This window comes from Cherax quadricarinatus, chromosome 52, assembly GCF_038502225.1.
Source record: "Cherax quadricarinatus isolate ZL_2023a chromosome 52, ASM3850222v1, whole genome shotgun sequence".
NCBI lineage: Eukaryota > Metazoa > Arthropoda > Malacostraca > Decapoda > Parastacidae > Cherax > Cherax quadricarinatus.
This window is the reverse complement of record NC_091343.1, coordinates 20,607,431-20,628,690: the sequence shown is the minus strand read 5'-3', so window position 1 is coordinate 20,628,690 and position 21,260 is coordinate 20,607,431. Positions and strand designations below refer to the sequence as shown.

General features: G+C 41.4%; 1 protein-coding gene across 6 annotated transcripts in view; it reads left to right on the top strand.

Moving 5' to 3' along the window:
* The first annotated feature begins 10,345 nt into the window (after positions 1-10,345).
* LOC128696839 (uncharacterized) overlaps positions 10,346-21,260 on the top strand; it is a 189,792-nt gene continuing 178,877 nt past the window's right edge. For 2 of the 6 annotated variants that reach the window (XM_053788233.2, XM_053788232.2), the window contains exon 1: positions 10,348-10,699. In XM_053788233.2, the coding sequence (XP_053644208.1) occupies positions 10,688-10,699 (12 nt within the window). In that variant the 5' untranslated portion in view covers positions 10,348-10,687. The other 4 variants (XM_053788226.2, XM_053788230.2, XM_053788231.2 and 1 more) reach the window with 4 other exon arrangements.

The following is a 21,260-nucleotide window of genomic DNA, read 5'->3' as shown; positions in this document are numbered from 1 at the left end:
CTCCAGGACTAAAGTCCGGCCTGCCGGTTTCCCTGAATCCCTTCATAAATGTTACTTTGCTCACACTCCAAGAGCACGTCAAGTATTAAAAACCATTTGTCTCCATTCACTCCTATCAAACACACTCACGCATGCCTGCTGGAAGTCCAAGCCCCTCGCACGCAAAACCTCCTTTACCCCCTCCCTCCAACCTTTCCTAGGCCGACCCCTACCCTGCCTTCCTTCCACTACATATATATATATATATATATATATATATATATATATATATATATATATATATATATATATATATATATATATATATATATATATATATATATATATATATATATATATTTTATATATATATATATATATATATATATATATATATATATATATATATATATATTTTATATATATATATATATATATATATATATATATATATATATATATATATATATATATATATATATGTCGTGCCGAATAGGCAGAACTTGCGATCTTGGCTTAAATAGCAACGTTCATCTTGCCATATAGGACAAGTGAAAATTTGCGTATGCAATAATTTCGCCAAAATGATTCTGAACCTAACGAAAAAAATATATTTCACTGTGTTTGTTTAGTATTAAATTATTGTAAACAAATATAAAATATAATTAGTTGGGTTACCCTAAAATGAATTGTTCTTGTTATAATAAGGTTGGGTAAGTTTTCTAAGATTGTTTTGTAGCAAAATTAAAAATTTTTTACATTAACATTAATGAAAAAAAAATATATATCTTTAAACGTATAAGAGAAAATTTTAGAAAGGACTTAATTTTAAATGAGTTCTTGCTAATTGAACAGTTTTACATATTCGGCACGACATATATATATATGTAAGTTGGAAGTGTATAAGTCTACATTCTATTGCTTCAGCTTCACGTTGTCCCAGACCCTGGACCAGAACCTTCACCAGATTTAATAAAAAAAAATATTTCTTTATGTTATTTTATGTCAGGTACATTAAAATTCCTATCTAATCACTGGGTCATATCAGCGCCATTAACTTACGTAAGTCACCACACCAGCAATGACTGGTGCATTAACTGACGTAGGTCACCATACCAGAGATGACTGGTGTTAAATTTCCTGGAGCAAAGCTAAACCCGTAGGGGTCATACAGCTCTTGAGGAGTGGGAGATAATCGAGTTTGATACGAGGAAGGGGAGAGGGAGCTTCACTTGCTGTGATCATTATTCTTTGAAGTGGTATCATTGTCAAAATAATAATAATAATAATAATAAATAATATCACACAGCACCTACGGAGGTCATCAGGTATCCACACAGCACGTACGTAGGTAATCAGGTATCCACACAGCACCTATGGAATTACTCAGGTATCCACACAATACCTATGGAAGAAATCAGGTATCTACACACCACCTACGTAAGTAATCAGGTATGCAGACAGCACCTATGGATGTAATCAGGTATCCACACAGTACCTATGGAGGTAATCAGGTATCCACACAGTACCTATGGAGGTAATCAGGTATCCACACAGTACCTATGGAGGTAATCAGGTATCCACACAACACCTACGTAGGTAACCAGGTATCCACACAGCACCTACGTAGTTAATCAGGTATCCACACAAAACCTACGGAGGTAATCAGGGATCCACGCCGTGCGATGTACCTAACGTAATTAATCGATAAAAAACTCTCGACGTTTCGCTCAAGCTGAACGTTGCAGTTTCAAAACGCATCGTGTGGAGCAATGTTTTTATTTACTGTTTCAGTAAGTGGAACGATAAAAAATGCAACTGAATCAGAGCAAACACACGGAGCGTGCAAAGCACATTCAACAAACCACAATTCATCTGCAACATGAGACAGGAAGATAGGGAGAGTAGATGAATGGTTCAGAGAACCGACATGTTGATAAATTAGACACATGTGCAACTCTTGGGTATCTTTATTGAGGAAACGTTTCGCCACACAGTGGCTTCATCAGTCCATACAAAGGAGAATCTTGAAGAACAGGAGGAGAATGAGGTAATCAGCCCCTCAACCTTGAGTCGATGTGGTCAGTCCATCAATCTTGAATAGAATACGGCATACGTGCTGAGAAGGAGCTTATAAACCGTTGGTAGGAGAGGTGCAGCAGTCATAGGTGGTGTAACATTTGTTCAATGTTGAAGTAGGTCGTGCCCAAGAATTAGGCAAGCGAAGAATTCCCAAGTATTAAGATCCCAAGAAGTTGCAGTGTCTGACAGGTTTGTAGATGAATGGTTCAGAGAACCGACATGTTGATAAATTAGACTATTCAAGACTGATGGACTGACCACATCGACTCAAGGTTGAGGGACTGATTACCTCATTCTCCTCCTGTTCTTCATGATTCTCCTTTATATGGACTGATGAAGCCACTGTGTGGCGAAACGTTTCCTCAATAAAGATACCCAAGAGTTGCACATGTGTCTAATTTATCAAGATAGGGAGAATAGATGGGTAAGACACATGTGCCAAAGTTGCACCTGTGTCTTACATAAATAAGACGCATGTGCCAAAGTTGCACCTGTGTCTTACATGAATAATAAAGACACATGTGGTAAAGTTGCACATGTGTCTTTCGCATGATACTGTCTGTATCATCATGCCTTCCATGATTCCTTAGATGAGTGAGACTCATGTACAACAGATGGGTATCTTTATGGGCGAAACATCTCGCCTGCGCAGTAGGCTTCTTCGGTGGAATGCAGTATTCGACCAGAGATTCCGGCTGCGCATGACGAATATTTCAGCAATAAAAACACACAGTTGTTACCAGGAGCCGTGAATCGACCCCTGCAACCACAAATAGGTGAGTAGACGTTAGAAAGTTTTTCTTCAGTCACAGATTTATCTTTAAGTGGATCAATCTGGAAAGTGATGTAGTGGAGGCAGGATTCATACATAGCTTTAAGAAGAGGTATGATAAAGGGATCCTTAACCTTGTCAAACCCTGTGTAAAAAAAAAAAAAAAAAAAAAAAAAAGCTCATGGAGCAGGGGGAGAGAGAGAGTGGACCTAGTAGCGACCAGTGAAGAGGCGGGGCCAGGAGCTACGAATCGACCCCTGCAATCACAAATAGGTGAGTGCACAAACCCTTAAAGGATATTATGTGACTCGCAGAAAAAACTGTACACATTAATTTGCATAATAACATATTACCAGCCGTGAATAACGGGTAAAGCAAAATCAGCAAGAATAATGTGGAAAACATAATTCAAGTTTTGAATCATTCAGATTTTGCAGAATTTATAGAGTTTGTTGTAATTTATTGTTTACAGTATCACTAGCAAAGTTAATATAATTCAATTTAGGACGAATATTGGACGTTCTTATTAATGTAATTTGTGCTATTATTATTATTATTATTATTATTATTATTATTATTATTATTATTATTATTATTATTATAGTAGTAGTAGGAGTATAATTGTAGTAGTGGTTGTTGGAGTCGTTGTGGTAGTACTAATAGTGTACTAGAAGTATTCGTAGTATTAGAACTACTACTACTAGCAGTAGTAGTTCTACTAGTAGTGGTAGTAGTTAATGTAGTAATACATGTATTAGTAGTGTTACTAGTAGCAGTAGTATTCTGTTAAATGTCTAAGAAGCAGGGGCAGAAGGTGATCTTTTTTCTACTCGTTCCGTGATCGAACCCGGGTTCATCAGTTGTGAGCCGAAGACGCTACCACTGTCATATTCCATCACAGAGGATGGTGTTTCACTGTCGTATACCATCACACAAGATGGTGTTTCACTGTCATATTCCATCACACAGGATGGTGTCTCACTGTCATATTCCATCACACAGAATGGTATTTCCCCTGTCATATTCCATCGCAGAGGTTGTGTTTCATAGTGTTAAATCTGTCAGTCTGAGCCGGGAGACTTCAGTAGGGCAATGAGGATATCGTCAAACATTCCGTTAAAGGTAAATCAGCTACGGCAGCTTCAAAGGTTTCCTTCCAACATAGCTTGAGTTACTATTGTTTGGGAGCTACTACCTCTCAGGATGACGTCTCCCGTACGCAAGAGTAATGGAATTCTGATGATGTCTACATCACCAGAGGGGCAGCAAAAATTATACACAGGAGACAAACGAAAAAAGGAGAGGGAAGAGGGGGAAAAATTGGATTGCACTTTGTATCTAACAATACGTATGCACTCGTATGCTAATAAAAAAAAAAGGTGATAGAGGGAGGGAGGAGCAGCGGACAAGAGAGTAAGCAATGTGTGGATGGTGGAATGAGGGTAGAGAAAGGTAGATAGGGTAGGAAGGTAAAGAAGGGATGGCGTAAGAAACGAAAGAGAAAAGGAAGGCTGGAGAGAGGGAAGAACCATGGACGAGAGAGAAGCTAAGTCCCACTGATGTAAAGGAAATGACAATTTATTCTCTCTTTCCCCCCTTCTTCCCCACCCCTCCCTCCCTCCCTTCCTCATTCTACCTTCCCTCCCCAATCATCATCCTTCCACCCATTGCAAAGGTTAGCAACGAAACATTTGCCTGAAAGGAGGGAAGGGACAACGAGAGACTTGAGAACCTCAACCTGACAACACTAGCAGGGAATGATTTAGGGCACGATCATGATATATGAGGTGCACAGAGTATTAGAGTGGAAAGGGACAAGCTGTATGAGAGGGAGAGGGAGCTAGGGGACGTAAATGTCAGCTAACGACGCAGATAAGACATAAGGACGTTAGTAATTTTTTTTTTCAGCTCCGGGTAGTAAGTGGATCTCGCCAATTAAGAAAATGTTGTTTATACGAGTGGATCCTGGAGGCTACGAATCGACCCTTACAAACAAACCTAGGGGGTACATCTAGATCGTATGTGTACTCACCTATACGTGGTTGCAGGGGTCGATTCACAGTGTGTGTGTGCTAAAAAAATTATTGTTTTTCTTTTATTTTATCGTGATGACATCTTCAAAAAACACATTACTCTGTATGTGATAAGTAATCCATAGAGAAAGTATTTCCTATGTAATAGTAATTCCAGTTCCGCTGGAAGGTAACCTTTGATGCTCCCGTAACTATTCTACTGAAGTCTTCCATCTTAGGCTAACACAATGTGTGAAATCCATCCTGTGGGATGGAATACACAGGGAAATAAGCTAGCTTTTGTTCCTACTCATGAACAGTAGCTATCTTTTAGAACAGAGTCGCAAAACGTTGTGCATGTTCCCACTGAGTTAACCTCATATAGAATAATGAAGCCCCAAAATCTACAGATGTTCCGCTATATATATAAAATATTGTAGCCTCATACTGCAGATTTGTCCAACTAATAAAAGAAAAAAAATTATAAAAAATATTCTTCACACCGTCCCTCCCATTACAACCGTCCCATCACTACCCTGTTAATATGTGTGTGTGTGTGTGTGTGTGTGTGTGTGTGTGTGTGTAGAAGGAAAAATTCAAACAGAACAGAGAGGGGGGGGGAGAAAAGAGGCAGAAGCCCATCAAGTATCAGCTAGACAAAGGAGCTAGAGGACATGATCTAAATAGAAGATGACGGGAGACATTGCCACAAGTACTTGTAAAACAGTTTAGTAATGACGCCGTGACTGTAAGGTGTTCAGAGCAGTGAGAGAATTAAAAACTATGCTGTTATTCTGTGTGGGATCGTCTATTGTTCTGAGAATTAAATCTTATGTTGTTTTTTGTTTATATTCGATCGCCTATTGTTTTGTGTTGTGATCCGGAGGACTTCAGGAGAGTACACTGTTACCCTCGTTACAACCATAACAATGACATACCCGTGACTATAATCGAGGGTGCTTCCACACATTGGCAGTCCAACCTGAGGCCAGACAGAAGCAGTTATGATCCCAGGAAAACATTGTGTGCCAGCTCACAGGAAAAGCAGCACATATTGTGCTGGAGAGGAAAGAGGGACCGGAGACACTTGGAGAATTAAATATATCTGGAATCAACTGGGAAGCGCTAAACCCGTGGGGTCATGCAGCATCTGCGTAACGGGAGGTATTCCAATCTGATCCAAAGAATGGGTAGCTCCAGTTTCCTCGGATCAAGTGCCCTTCACCAGCATGAACATGGACAGTCCCTCAACCTAGGACAAAACCCAGCCTAGAACAAAACCCAGCCTAGGACAAAACCCAATCTAGGACAAAACCCAATCTAGGACAAAACCCAATCTAGGACAAAACCCAACTTAGGACAAAACCCAATCTCGGACAAAACCCTACCAAGGACAATGCCCAAAATAGGACAAAACCCACCCTAGAGCAAAACCTGACCCAGGACAATACCCAATCTAGGACAAAACCCATTCTAGGACAAAACCCTACCTAGGACAATGCCCAAAATAGGACAAAACCCACCCTAGAGCAAAACCCGACCCAGGACAATACCCAATCTAGGACAAAACCCAATCTAGGACAAAACCCTACCTAGGACAATGCCCAAAATAGGACAAAACCCACCCTAGAGCAAAACCCGACCCAGGACAATACCCAATCTAGGACAATCAAACCTAGGACAAAATCCAACCTATGACAAAACCCACCCTTGAGCAAAACCCAACCTAGGACAATATCCAACCAGGACGAAAGCCCCACAGTAAAAGGAAAAAAACTCCCTAAGTTCGTCTAAGTTAGGTTTCGTTTAGTTAGGTTTTGTTTTGGCTGTATTAGATTTGGTTTAGTTAGGCTGCTGAGAAGTCTTGGTCCTCTCACGCTATCTTCCAGCAGTGTTCCATTATACACAAGGGGGATTACCAACAGACCCCTGGCTGTTTACGGGAGGGAACTTGATCGGGGGGCCTGTTCAAGAGCTGGGCCGAGGGGGCGTTGACCCCCGGAACATCCTCCTGGTAAGTAGGTTCCTCACGTCAGTTCCTGATCACCCGGGCTATGGTTGGTACTCTGGGCTGCGTGCGGCCGGCGGTGGTTGCCTAGTTGATCAAGCCTTTATCCATTAGGATAAAGGATTGATCAACTAGGCTGGTTAAGGACCGGACCACGGGGGCGATGTCCCTCGAAAACATGCTTCAGGTATCCTACAAGTCCTTGCACTTTCGCCCGACCTGTAAGATATAGGCAAATGTGATAATTCCTTTCAGAAATCAAGTTAAAATATTAAAAAGAGAGCTAAATGGAAAGGGAAACAATACGTGAAAAAAGATTATCCATCAATACAACAAAGGTAAAAATAACGGAACAGTGCTCATGATAACTTTATCCATAAATACAACAAGGGTTAAAAAAAAAAAATGTATAATTTCATGAATACAACGAGGGTTTAAAAAAACGAAGACATAACATGATGTATGACTTTATCCATAAATACAACGATGAACACAACAGAAAGGTAATCATCAATTATTTTATCTATAGTTACAAAAGGGGAGTAAAAGGAATTAAATGGAAGGTCACGAAATATGATAAATTAGTTTATCCGTACATACAAAGAAGACAAAGCTTGAGAGAAACACCAGAAGCCAGGGATATGATATGCAAAGAGAGAGTCCACCGTTTAATAAGCAATGAATGGAGGCAGCACTGGAGAACAAGGGAACATGGGGAAAAAATGTTGAACAAAGGAGATGCAAGCGAACCGAAAATAGCAGAAGGGCTAGAAATGAATACCTTAAAATCAGGAGGGAAGAGGAAAAACGATATGAAAATGACATAGAGGGGAAGAGTAGAATGTGAGGGAGAAAACAGTATGAAGGAGAGAGACTAATGTGAGGGAGATAACAGTGATGGAGAAAGAATCGTGTGAGGGAGAGAGAACAGTATGAGGGAGAAAGTTAAGCGTGAGGGTAGGTAGGTAGAGGGAGAGAACAGTATGAAGGTGAAAGTTAGGCGTGATGGAGAACAGTATGAGGGAGAAAGTGAAATGTTGGAGGGAACAGTATGAGGTAGAAAATAAAGTGTGAGGGAGAGAACAGTAAAACAAAGTTGAGCGCGAGAGAGAACAATGTAAGGGAGAACAGTAAGGAGAAAGAGAACAATGTGAGGAACGGAATGTGAGAATAGCGTAAATGCGAGAGCAGTATGATGGACCGAGAGAGAGAGAGAGAGAGAGAGAGAGAGAGAGAGAGAGAGGAAGGGAGGGAGGAAGGGAGGGAGGGAATAAGGGAACTATTGCACTGAGACCTGAAATCATCGTTCATCAGCGGTCGTGTTCACTCTCAAAACACACTACTCCATTAATAAACAATCCAGCCCCAGCGCACATCACGAATTTACACAAGAAAACCCATTCAAACAAAATATCCAGCACTAATTTGCCTCCTAACTGAAGAAAAAACCATATGGATTTGCGGTGGATTTATTTGTATATGCGAGAGAACTTCCCAAGGGTGCCAATTTCACTTGTAATAAGATACACTATAATACACTGAGTCAACTCAGCCGGGAATTAGAAATTTCTCCATAGAGCGAGGAGAGAGAGAGAAAAGGCACATAACGGAGCCATTATATTCATGGGGAAAGCGATAAAATCATAGGGGTTTGTACGGGGGTCTGGGAAATGGGTAGTAATGGGAGGTTCAATCCAAGGAAAGGGCTAAGTTCATTTTGCTACAATCACATTTTCTTTTCTGGATTGATTACAGTTGCCGTGCATATTAACACGTGATTGTTATCTAAGATAACGCAAAAAAGTCCAAGAATATAACTTTGTTTCCATTGCGGCCCCTCAAGGAAGGTTCCTTGATGTTGGTGAGGGGCTCTTGATTTAGGGAATTGGATCTGTGCTCCAGTTCCCCAAATTAAGCCTGAATGCCTTCCACATCCCCCCCCAGGCGCTGTATAATCCTCCGGGTTTAGCGCTTCCCCTTGATTGTAATAATAATAATAATAGTTTCCATTGCGGGGGGGGGGGGGCGACTCCAGTTTAGTGGATGAAGAGCCCCTCCACCAGCATCAGGCTTTCTTCTGAAGGGGAGGAAAGTGGCATAATGGAGCGACTAACACCACCATTTAAAGTAAGCGCCCGAGGCTTGACAGGTGTTTCCGTTTCAACCCGAAATTGAGGTGAGAAAAATAATTTCAGGGCTACCAACCCCCGTCAAAAGTAGGGGAGGAGGCGGCGGCGGCAGGGCAGCCAACCTTCATCTACAATTGCTGACTTTTGCGAGTAATTATGGACTCCCAGGGTCGATATTGATTAATTTTTACCCCCCTTCCCCTTTCCCTCCTTCTCTAACTGGTATGGTGGTGGTGGTGTGTGGGTTACCACGTTACCATGGGTATAGCAACATGGGTGTTAATGGTTAGGGTGGGATAAGCCACATGGGTGGAAATGCATTACCAAGCAACATTATAGAAGGTAGTATGTATGCTGCAAGAGGGTAACCTGGCCCCGCACGCCATATACACGCCACCACGCCGGCCAAAATTCACAAAGAAGTAGCGTTGGCAGCTCCCCAGAAACGGGTCCAAGGGGGTTTGTTTTTTTGTTTCAAATTATGGTTAATTTTAGCGGTGGTGAGAATAAAGCAGCTTCCCTGGCCCGGCTGTGTATTGACGAGGGTAGCAGCTATGATATTTACCCGGTAATGCTGTCCTGGACACCCTATATGAACTTTCTACCTCCGAAATAGAGTCGGTAATAACCGGCCAAGTTGATATCCCCAATACAAAGCCTCTTGTAATTCTCAGTAACCCTGACTTGAATACGGAATGAGTAATACACACACACAACCATTTTTTATATAAACAATCAGATTGCCGCGAGGCTATTATATTTATATATGATATATATTTTTTTTCATCTAGTTTGCACCATCAGAAGGTTGTGGCTAGACGGAGCGAGGCTAACCATCCCACCTGATACGGAATGCCGGCGTTCTCCATTATCTGAGGCACAGAGGCCATATAAAAATTTATTATTCCCCCCATCCCCCTTCCCCCCTCCGTCCCTCATCCCCCCATCCTCCCCCCTTCCGCAAAGAGCTCACAGTAACCAGTTCATCTTTATCTTACGCATTATTACGCCTGTTTGCGCGGGCGTAGGTGTGTACGAGGAGTTCCCTGGAGACGTATGCGTGTTGCTTGTGAGCACTGGAGTGACCAAGCGTGTCCAGGTTCCCTCAGTTTAGTGATATTTGACGGAGTTCTCCATCGTTCACTCAGATCAGCTGGGTGGCCGCATGTTGCTGCCCACATTAGGAAAACGTGTCGGTCGCTTGAGAAATTTTAATAAAACTTTCAGAGTGTGGTTAACCTCCACTAGAACATCATATATACTTACGTGATATATTTTGTTATCGGCCGTGTGTGAAATAAAGAAAAGTTTGTGCGTATGCAGGAAGTTTGCGGTGAATAATCATGCGTGTGGCCGGGAGGGGTGGGACTTAGTTGCACTGGTGGCCGTCAGAGGGACGGTCGGTCGGAATATTTTTGAGCAAAAAATTATCTAAATAAAATTCGAAAGGCGCCATAGTGACTGGGTTCAAGGTAAGCGGAGGATGTCGGAGTAATTTCGGCTGGTGTGGGTGTGATTGAAGCTGGGAAGCTAGTGATATTAACGGTGTAATCAGCGTTTGAAAAAGAGGGCGGTGGGTGACCCTCCTAACTCTTTCGACCCAAAAACGAAAAACAGGAAAATGAAAGCAGTCGACGTTAATCGAATTTGAGGGAGTCTTAGGTCGGGTCGGACCGCAGCAGTGGATCAGTTCTCTTCGCTATTTATGTCTCCAAAGGTATGTGGACCTGTCATTGCGTGCTAGTGGATACAAGTGCATTAGTGTGTGTGTGTGTGGCGCTCGTCGGAAAAATTTCAAAAGCCAAAATTTGACTAAAAATAACTTGGTGTGGGGGGTTGTGGGTAAGGGATAGGTGAACCCCCACGCTACTAGCACTTCTGGGAAGCCCTGGCCACCCCTACACCAGTGTTATGCATAACCTCAGCCTAAACCTACTTCGCCAGACACTGAAATACAAAACTGGGAATAATTCTCTCCCCTTCTTCTCCTGCCTCTCCTTCAACACACAAATATCCTCACAGGACCGACAACCTGAGGTGAGTGTGCCCTCATTTGGGTGAAAATGTTAGTAGTTAACGTTGATTTAGAATGTGTTTCTAACAGAAAAGTTTGTGCTAACTCCTTTCTCTCTCTTTCACCTCTCTCTCTTTCCCTCTCCCCGTCTCTCGCTCTCTATCTCTTTCCGTCTCTCCACATACCACTAGTAAGTTAGTTCTACGTCCCTCGCCAACCACGTGACTAGTACAGTTCTTGTCTGGCTAGTATTGCTTAGTCAGTTCTTTCACCGAGTTAGAGATAAGTTATTTACGCAGGCAGATGCAGATATACCTTCACAGTGGATAGTGGGATCAGCTGATCCAGCCTCCGTGAATGGATCAGCTGATCCAGCCTCCGTGAATGGATCAGCTGATCCAGCCTCCGTGAATGGATCAGCTGATCCAGCCTCCGTGAATGGATCAGCTGATCCAGCCTCCGTGAATGGATCAGCTGATCCAAATGCGTGAATGGATAGCGGGGTTAGCTGATCCTGGTTGGGTGTGAATAGGACCTACTTAGCATGGACCGGTGGCCTATTCCAGTACTGTATTTTTAGGAAAATAAGAATGGAAGAGCACTGCAGGAGGCCTACTGTTCCGTGTTAGGCAAGTCTAAATCACACCCACTGTTCTTTTCTGTAAGACTGATGAAGCCACTGGTTGGCGAAACGTTTCCACAGTAAAGATACCAAAGTGTTGCACCATTGTCCCATTCATTAACTTGTCGGTTCTCTGAAGTATTTATACAATGATCACTCCCACCTACACGTACTCGTGTATCTGTTCAACCGATTTTTAAAACTGCTTTTGATCTTGTGATAAACTCAGCAGATCCAATCCCTATGAGTGGATAGGATTGTCAATCCGATTCTAGTGATTGGCTAGTAAGATCAGCTTATCCAGTCTCATGAAATGGATTGTGGGATCAGGTGGTTTAGTGGCTATGAAGTGTTAATAAAGTTTGTTGCTATAATCTGATTAAATGACCAGCTAATTCAGCTCTTGTCAGAGAACAGTGCGGTCAACCGATTCCATCCCTGTGAATGTAATACCACCTTAATCCCTCCGAGTGGATTGCAGGCAGAATTGATCTAGTCTCTGAATTTAATAGTGTGTCACTGATTCACAAGAACACAAGACGAGAGTAACATTGCAGCAGGCCTACTGGCCCATGCTAGGAAGGGTCAACTCACATCCACTCGTGCACCTGTCGAACCTAGTTTAAAGTTATCCAGGATTCAAGCTTCAGTGACACTACTTGGGAGTTTGTTCTACTCTTCTATAACTCTGTCGCTAAGCCAGTGCTTTCCAATATCCTTTCTAAATTAAAATTTATCCAATTAGCTCATAAAGTATGCTAATAGATAGTTGGATAAGCATATCCAGTATATGTGAATTGATAATAAGTACTTATAGAATGGTGAGTTGATCCAATGTGAATGGATAGGATCAAGTGATCCATTATATGACTGGATCGTATTTTTGATTGATCAAATTATCTGGATAGTATTTGAGTGATTCAGTATGCATAGGTAGGTAGGATCATCTGGTACAGTATATCAGTAAATTTGTAAGACTTGTAATCAAGTTCTTGTGAACGGAGTGGGCTGGTTGATTCAGTACTTGCCAATTAATAATAAGCTGACTCAGTTTCTGTAAATTGGTATTAATTTGACCCAGTTCCTGCGTGTTGATAGATTGTCTATTATCATTGACCCAGTTCCTTTAAAGTGATAATAGGTTGACCTAATTCCTGTAAATATAGGATGAGCCATTTGCTGTAAATGGGTAATAGGCTGACCCAGTTTTTTTTTTTTTTTTTTTTTTTTTTTTTTTTTTTTTTTTTTTTTTTTTTTTTTTTTTTTTTTTTTTTGCAAATTGGTAATGGATTGACCTAATTTCTGTATAGTGGTATGTTAACCCATCCTTTACGGATGAAAAGTAAGCGGAATGTACGAGGTGTTACTCATCTACGAATAGTCGGCTGATGTCCCTTGGAGAAGTACAAGGTGACCCAGTGCCCATGAATCACTTAATGGGGTTACTCACCTCACCAGTGGCTGCTTGGCAATTCAAGACTCACCCACCCACTCACTCATGAATGGTTGGGTTAGTTTGTCTCAATACAAGTTAGTTTACCATTGAGGTCAGTTTACCTCTTCATGAATGAGGTCATTCCACTAACAAATGAGGTCAGTCTACAGACTAATGAATGATAAGGACAATTTACCCTCGTGAATGGCAAGGTCAGTCCACCCTCTCAAGAATGATATGGACAGTAGTCTCATGAGGGTCAGTACATCCCATCATGAATGACTATGAATAACAAAGTACTCAGTCCTTTCCTGAAAGTCGTTCCACCCCTCATGAATGACAAGGATAGTCTTCCCTCGTGGATGAGGTCAGTTTGCCCCTCAAATGCAGTGGATGACATCTCTACAATGAATGGGGAAGCCCACGCCTTACGACTCGGTTACCCGACCTATCCAAATGAAAATAAAGTATTTCTCCACCTGTTTGTAGGAGTGGGTTAGCTTACTCATAAATGAGTTTACTCCTACATAAATGTTAATCCACCGCCTCATGAGTGGGTTAAGTTACCCCCTCATGGATGAGTTTGTTTCCCACTGAATAAGTTAGGTCATCCCCTCACAAACGGGCTATTTTTCCCTCACACGAATGGAATAATCCCCCCATGAATGATTTCAGCCTTCATGAATGGGTTTGCTCACAGTCTTAGGACAAAGTTAGCCCACCTCATCAATGAATAGTTTTCCGAACATTTCTGAAGACTAAAGCACAGTACCGTAACTGGAACAATACACAAATATGTAAAGTAAAAGGACACAAGTGCAACTAATGTGACATTTTATTGTGGCAACGTTTCGCTCTCCAGGAGCGCGAAAACGTTGCCACAATAAAATGTCACATTAGTTGCACTTGTGTCCTTTTACTTTACATATTGTCGGTAATTCTACCAACTTTATTACAATACACAAATAACCCACACAGGAGACTGAAACTTGTGACAACGTTTCGGTCACATTAATCCTACGGGTTTAGCGCTTCCCCCTTGATTATTATAATAATTCGGTCCCATTTGGACTATTGTCAATCCATCCATTCGCATTTTACTGCGTAATCGCATACCAGGTATTCAACGTCACCTGGCAACATGATGTCCGGCCTATGAAAAAATCAAAACTGCACAATTATTACCCTTTTCCTGAAGACGATTTCAGGGGATCATCACCCCCTCGGTCCAGTCCTAGACCATAAGAGCATATGAATGATAATTGCAGTAGGCTTAGTGTCCCGTGCTAGGCAGGTCCTGATAGGTTGCTGGTTTGATCGACCAGGCCATTTGTGCTAGCCGCATGCAGTCCAGGTCTAGGGTTGTGCCTTAGTATCGGGTTTGATTAATTTTGATGGCATCGGTGGGTATAGGTTATTTTAAGTAGTATCGGTATTGTCCTAAAATTGAGTATCTGTATCGGCAAAAAATTTTGGTATCGTTCCATCCCTAAGTCCGGCTTACATACCACAGCCGCTTATCATGAACTGATTTGAAGGACTTATGTTGTCTCTCAAGACAGCAGTGGATTTGTTGGTAATTCCCCTTATGTATAAAGGGAAGGTACTGAAGAGTCTTGGTCTCTTTACGCTTGCTTATTGCACCCCTCCTTTTCATTGGAGGTATTTTGCACCATCAGCCGTCGGCCTTCGTAGGGAGTAGTGCGAAAATAGACTTTTCTCATCACTACGAGTGATGAACGTCCATATTGAACGTTTCCAGGCTTTCTCCGGCTACCCCGTTGCCAGATGCATTGCAGCCTTGTTTATTTTGCTTATTTGCGGTTAAAAGTTCGTGACGCCGTGAAAATGAAGATATGCTGGGAGAATGGGTTTGTGAGGAATGACCCCCGAGACTAATATTATCTAACTCCTTTCACTTGTGAATTAGCTTACCCATGAGGAGACTCATTCATCCCTGGCAAAAGAACGGATGACCCAGGCCGTGAATGAGACACATTCTGGTGTTTCTGTTGAAGCACAGCTGGTTCACCTGTCCACACACAGTCCATTCACGCAGCACGGGTGTACGAGTGCAGGTTTACACGTTTCCGGGTGTTACTTGCCCATCCCGTTGTCAGTGTTGTGGCCGTAAGTTCGCAGGGAGCGTTAACACATCAACATGGGGATAATACTAGTATAGGAAGTTAATGAAGTAAGATGATGTTAAGGATAGGTTGCCTTAGTAATAAGTTGGTATTCTTCAAGAGTTGAGTAAGCTAGTGGATTACACTCGGATAAGCTAATAGATTATTTGTGTATTGTTCCAGTCACGGCATTGTGCCATTTTTTTTGTTATTTAGTAGATTACCTCCCTAGGTTAACTAGTGGATTACCTCCCCAGGTTAGCTAGTGGATTACCTCCCCGGGTAAGCTAGTGGATTACCTCCCCGGGTAAGCTAGTGGCTTACACTCCTCCTCAAACCCAGCTAGTGGCTCCTACCCCCTTTCTCCATCATCTCCTCATCCCAGCTAGTGGCTAGATCCCTTCCTCACTCCCAGCTAGTGGTTTACACCCTTCCCTCTCCACTCTCAGCTAGTGGATTACATCCCTCCTCACTCCCAGCTAATGGATTACATCCCTCCTCATTCCCAGCTAGTGGATTACATCCCTTCTCACTCCCAGCTAGTGGATTACATCCATCCTCTCTCCAAACTAGTGGATTAAACACCTCACTCCTAGCCAGTGAATTAAACCCTCACTCCCAGCTAGTGGATTACACCACTCCTCACACCCAGCCAGTGGCTCGCACCCCCTCCCCGCTAGTAGCTTATCTCCTCACCTCACTCTGCGCTTGTGGCATACACCCCTCCTCACTCCTCACCTCCCTCTCACATAAATAAATAGGTTGGTTCATTCCTTCACATATTAGCTGATAAATACTGTACTTATTTGTACCTGTACCTCAGTAAACTTAATGAAAGAGATGGTCTATGAGCTCTCACTCATCTCAAAAACTGATGGCTGGTTTGTCAAGTTTAATGCCACTTCGTGGCTCACCTGTACATTTCCAGCCAAGAATTCTTTCATCTCTGAGATAGAGATTATAGTAAATTAGCCTAGGTAAATGGACATATTTGTAACTGCTATAAAAGACATTTACTCAGGGCTGCTTGTCACTCACCAGGAGTGTTGTTTAGTCAGTACAAAAAATTGCTACATTTCATGGACACAGGGTATATAAGGGGAGTAAGTGGAGGGGTCCAAGAAGGCAGGGAATTCTTGAAGTTAGGAGTTGCATTTGAGCAGGTCGTAGCATACCCAGAGGATGTTCCGGGGGTCAGTGCCCCCCTGGTCCGGTCCTTGACCAGGCCTCGTAGTAATAGTATTAATCTCTTATGATCATTTCTAGGTTTTACTATATTGCCTAGCAGAAAAAGTGATCCTTAAATCCACTCCAACACATTTCTCCAGCTCCACCATCAGTTGGTGTTATTGTATAAGATTGTTACAACTACTGTTCTACTGCCATTGGAAACAAGGCAAGCGATATATGTAACATGGAAGGTACTGGAGGATCTGGTCCCAAATCTACCCACAACCATAACACACTAGAGTGGGAGAAATGTAATTGTACAACAGACCTATCGAAAGCAGGGAAGCCACAGGCACAATATGAGGACACTACATCCATGGACCTAGACTTAACAAAGTACTAATACCAGCAGATATACGATATATATGGCTGTAGCAAGTGTCTTGTTAGTTGTATGTGTTCATTTGCCTAGAATATGAATAATAGTAAGCTAGGTTGGACAGGTACTTGTGGGAATGGTTGGGTTTGAGTAATAACATGTAATTCAGTTCAATTCAAGTTTATTCTCTATAATGGTTACAATGTGGGGTTTACAGGTTTTGGGTATTTTGTGGTTTACATGTTATAAAATACTAATTACAGAGGGGGCCACTAGGACACCTAGCATGGCTAGGCATTTCGAGCAGACTTAGATTAATTCTTAACATTAAATCCTTACAGATTATAGTATTAAGGCTAAGTGACTACATCATAATTTGTGAGTTTAGCAATGTGAATGCTTTTGTTTTGGCACAATACAAGGTGTCTATATTTGAGTATCATAGGCAAACTTATGACTAGTTAGGATTTATTATTTTAAGATTAAGATTAGTATTTCTGGGTTTATAGTCAGTGGGTGAGTGAGTGTAATTTTGAACCACCAGGTGGTTATCATGTAGTTAGTTGTTGAGGTGGATCAGGGAGATAAGATGTTTTCTGACTGTAGTTTTGAAAGTGATGAATGTGTCTGCAGTTCTAGAGTTTTCAGGTAGGGTGTTCCAGATTTTAGGTCCTTTGGAATACATTGAATTTTTGTAAAGGTTTAGTCGAACACGGGGAATGTCATAGAGATGTTTGTGTCTGGTGTTATGCCTGTGGATCCTGTCACAACTATCAAGAAAGCGTTTTAGGTCAAGGTTAATATTGGAATTTAAGGTCCTGTAGATATAGATTGCATAGTAGTAAGTGTGGATGTTCTGAACAGGGAGTAAGTTTAGATCTATGAAGAGTGGGGGGGTGTGTTGCCAGGGATGGGATTTAGTGATTATTCTTACTGTGGCTTTTTGTTGGGTTATTATTGGCTTTAGGTGTGTTGCTGCAGTTGAACCCCAAGCACAGATAGCATAGGTGAAGTATGGATATATAAGTGAATGGTATAGTGTGAGAAGGGCAATTTGCGGTACGTAGTATCGTATCTTGGAGAGGATTCCCACCGTTTTGGATACTTTTTTTTTGTAATGTGTTGGATATGGGTGCTGAAATTTAGGTTGTTGTTGAGGTATAGGCCAAGGAATTTGCCCTCCTTATATTTGGCAATTAGAGTGTTGTCGATCTTAATGTTAAGTTGCGCAACACCTGCTCTGCTACCAAACATAATATAGTAGGTTTTGCCAGTGTTAAGTGTAAGTTTATTGGCTGTCATCCAAGTCAATATTTTGAGCAGCTCCTCATTAACAATGGTGTTGAGGGTGGCAAGATTAGGGTGGGAGATGACATAAGTCGTGTTGTCAGCAAAGAGAATGGTTTCAGGTGTTGGGATATGTTTGGAAGATCATTGATGTAAATGAGGAAGAGCAGGGGTCCAAGGACACTTCCCTGCAGAACTCCAGTATCAAGTGGCCGTATTGATGAGGCTGTCTTTAATGGTGACATACTGATACCTATTAGAAAGGTAGGATTTAAAATATGCAAGCGCATGGCCTCTTATACCATAGTGGTCAAGTTTGTGGAGTAGGATGCCGTGGTCTACTGTGTCAAACGCTTTTCTTAGGTCAATAAAAATTCCTAGCGGATATTCCTTATTTTCCAATGCTTTGTAAAGCAGGTCTAGCGTTTTTATAATTGCATCATTAGTGCTTTTATTTTTCCTGAATCCAAATTGGCAGGGGTTGAGTATGTTTTGTGACGTTATAAATGAATATAGTCTCCTGTGCACGAGTTTCTCGAAGATTTTGGATAGCAATGGTAAGTTTGATATTGGCCTATAGTTGTTTATGTCTGTAGGGTCACCACCTTTATGTATTGGTGTAACCCTTGGTGTCTTGAGTAGTGTTGGGAAAGTGCTAGTTTCTAGTGACTTGTTAAAAAGTAATGTAATAGCATGCGAAAGGACATGGGCCGCTCGCTTGTACAATAATGGTGGGACGTGAGACAGATTCCCCGAGTTATTTTTAAGTGACTTTATGATCGTGGTGACTTCCGTGGGCTCAGTTGGTACAAGATAGAAGGAATTTGGGAAATTTCCATCTAGGTAGTCCCCAGCACGGGCATTGGTACGTGGGATTTTACTGGCGAGATTAGATCCTATATTTGAGAAGAAGTCGTTTATCTTGTTAGCTGTATCAGTGGGATGCAGTGGTGTTTCATGAGGTTTAGTTAGAACAATATTCTTGGTTTTTTTCAGTTTGTGGGTCCCCAGAATCTGGGAAAGTGTTTTCCAGGTCTTTTTTATATCTCCTCTTGTGTCAGTGAATCTGCTGGAGTAGTACAGTTGTTTGGCTTTCTTTATTAATTTGGTGAGAACTGTTGAATATTGTTTAAGAATATCTTTGTGTATTAAGCCCTGTCTATATTGCTTTTCATATTAGTGTTTCTTATCAATGGATTTCAGAATGCTGCTGGTTAGCCATGGGCAACCAAGCCATTTATTCGTGATCTGTTTCGTTTTTATAGGGCAATGTTTGTTGTATAGTCTAAGTACAGTGGACCCCCGCATAACGATTACCTCCAAATGCGACCAATTATGTAAGTGTATTTATGTAAGTGCGTTTGTACGTGTATGTTTGGGGGTCTGAAAGGAATAATCTACTTCACAATATTCCTTATGGGAATAAATTCGGTCAGTACTGGCACCTGAACATACTTATGGAGTGAAAAAATATCGTTAACCGGGGGTCCACTGTATTTTGTTAAGAAAAATGTCTGTCCAACCGTCAGTACCATTGGCATTGGAGAATTCTGTTGGCCAGTCAGCAGTCTCTAGGTCTGCTGTGAAATTCCTTATTGAGGCCTCGTCATGGAGTCTAAATGAAACTTTGTTGTATTCGAGTGGTGGCTGCTAATGTTTGTTAAGAGGAAGGTTGGGTAGTGGTCAGTAGTGCTGTCTGTGATTATCCCTAATTTAAGGGGGGCTAGTATATTGGTCCATATGTGGTCTATTATGGTTGCACTTGTCTCAGTCAGCTTGGTTGGTTTAGTTATTGTTGGTATGAGAAGTGCGTTTTCTCATATTGTTGATGAAATCAGTTACAGTCTGATCATCTGGTAAGCCAAGGTTGATATTGAAGTCTCCAGCTAAGAGAAGGTGGTGCTTGTTCATTTGTCTGTTTGTTATTAGTGACTTTAGATTCTCGCTGAAGTTTGGGATGTTTGTGTGGGGTATCCGGTATATGGCACCGATTGTTATAGGCGTCTTGAGGTTTTTTACAGTAAAATAAGCAAAAATGTATTCCCCATATTCATCACTAAAGCAATTAGTGCTAATACAAGATAGTTGGTTAGAGTAATAGATTACAGTACCACCCCCAACTTGGTATGGTCTGCAGTTGTGGATTGCTGTGTATCCTGGTAGTGGGTAGATATCAATTGTGTCCTGCTTAAGCCAGGTCTCAGTAAGAATAATGCAGGAGAAGGGTGTCTTTAGTGACTCAAGGAGTGCCAGGAGGTCATCATAGTGTTTGCTTAAGGACCTGATGTTGTAGTTAAGAAATGGTTGGGTGAGAGTACTGTAGGTAACACCTTGGTTAGTTTACTTCCAACTGATCTACTTCTCATTTGGTCTATTCCATTATACATATTCCCATATGTCTTCTCTCAAAATGGTTTCTATTACCATTTGGTCTACTAAACTATATGTAAGTTTTGCATGCAAAACATTTACGTATTTAATTGACTGTAGAAAACAAACTATAACAGCAGTAACATTAAATAAATTGCGTACATTATGTCTGTTATTAAAATAAAATTATGGAAACTGTATATTTATAGATCACACTTACAGGTTAAGTTCAGTTTGGCTGTGTTTCTCTGACTGATAAAATACTCCACCACAAGTCTGGGTATTATACCTTTACTTCACATGATGAGCTCTCACTCCTACTCCCGAAGACACCCCTGTATCTTGTTTCCACCAGTGTCCTCATCAGCCAGGAGATGACTGCTCTGCCTTTGTCCCCAGCCATTACTAACTTAATCAACTTCTTCCCTTAACCATAACACATGGTCTGCAAGAGGTCAGTGACCTTGTACCCAAAGCTGATTAATGTAAGTGATCTCACCAGGTCTAGAAATTAGTGCTGATTGTTCACATCATTCAAAGATCTTAAGTCAGCAGGTCTTGACTCAATTGAAGAGGCATGCCCCTAGGTTCTCTACACATACGCTGCTATGTATGATAATTCTATGTAACTGTATTTGTGTATACCTGAATAAACTTACTTACTTACTTACTTACCTGTCTACTTAAGATATATACTGTGTTGCAAAAAAGGCATTCATCACATCAACCCAGTTCCCAGGTATTTCGGTAATATGCCTTATGTTTTATTGAGTAAGTGTAAGAAGAAACTGCCTATTCAACTATCAGAACACTTTATAAGTACACAGAAGTTAATAATTTGGCCAGTTTTACACAAAATTCAACAAATTCCAATT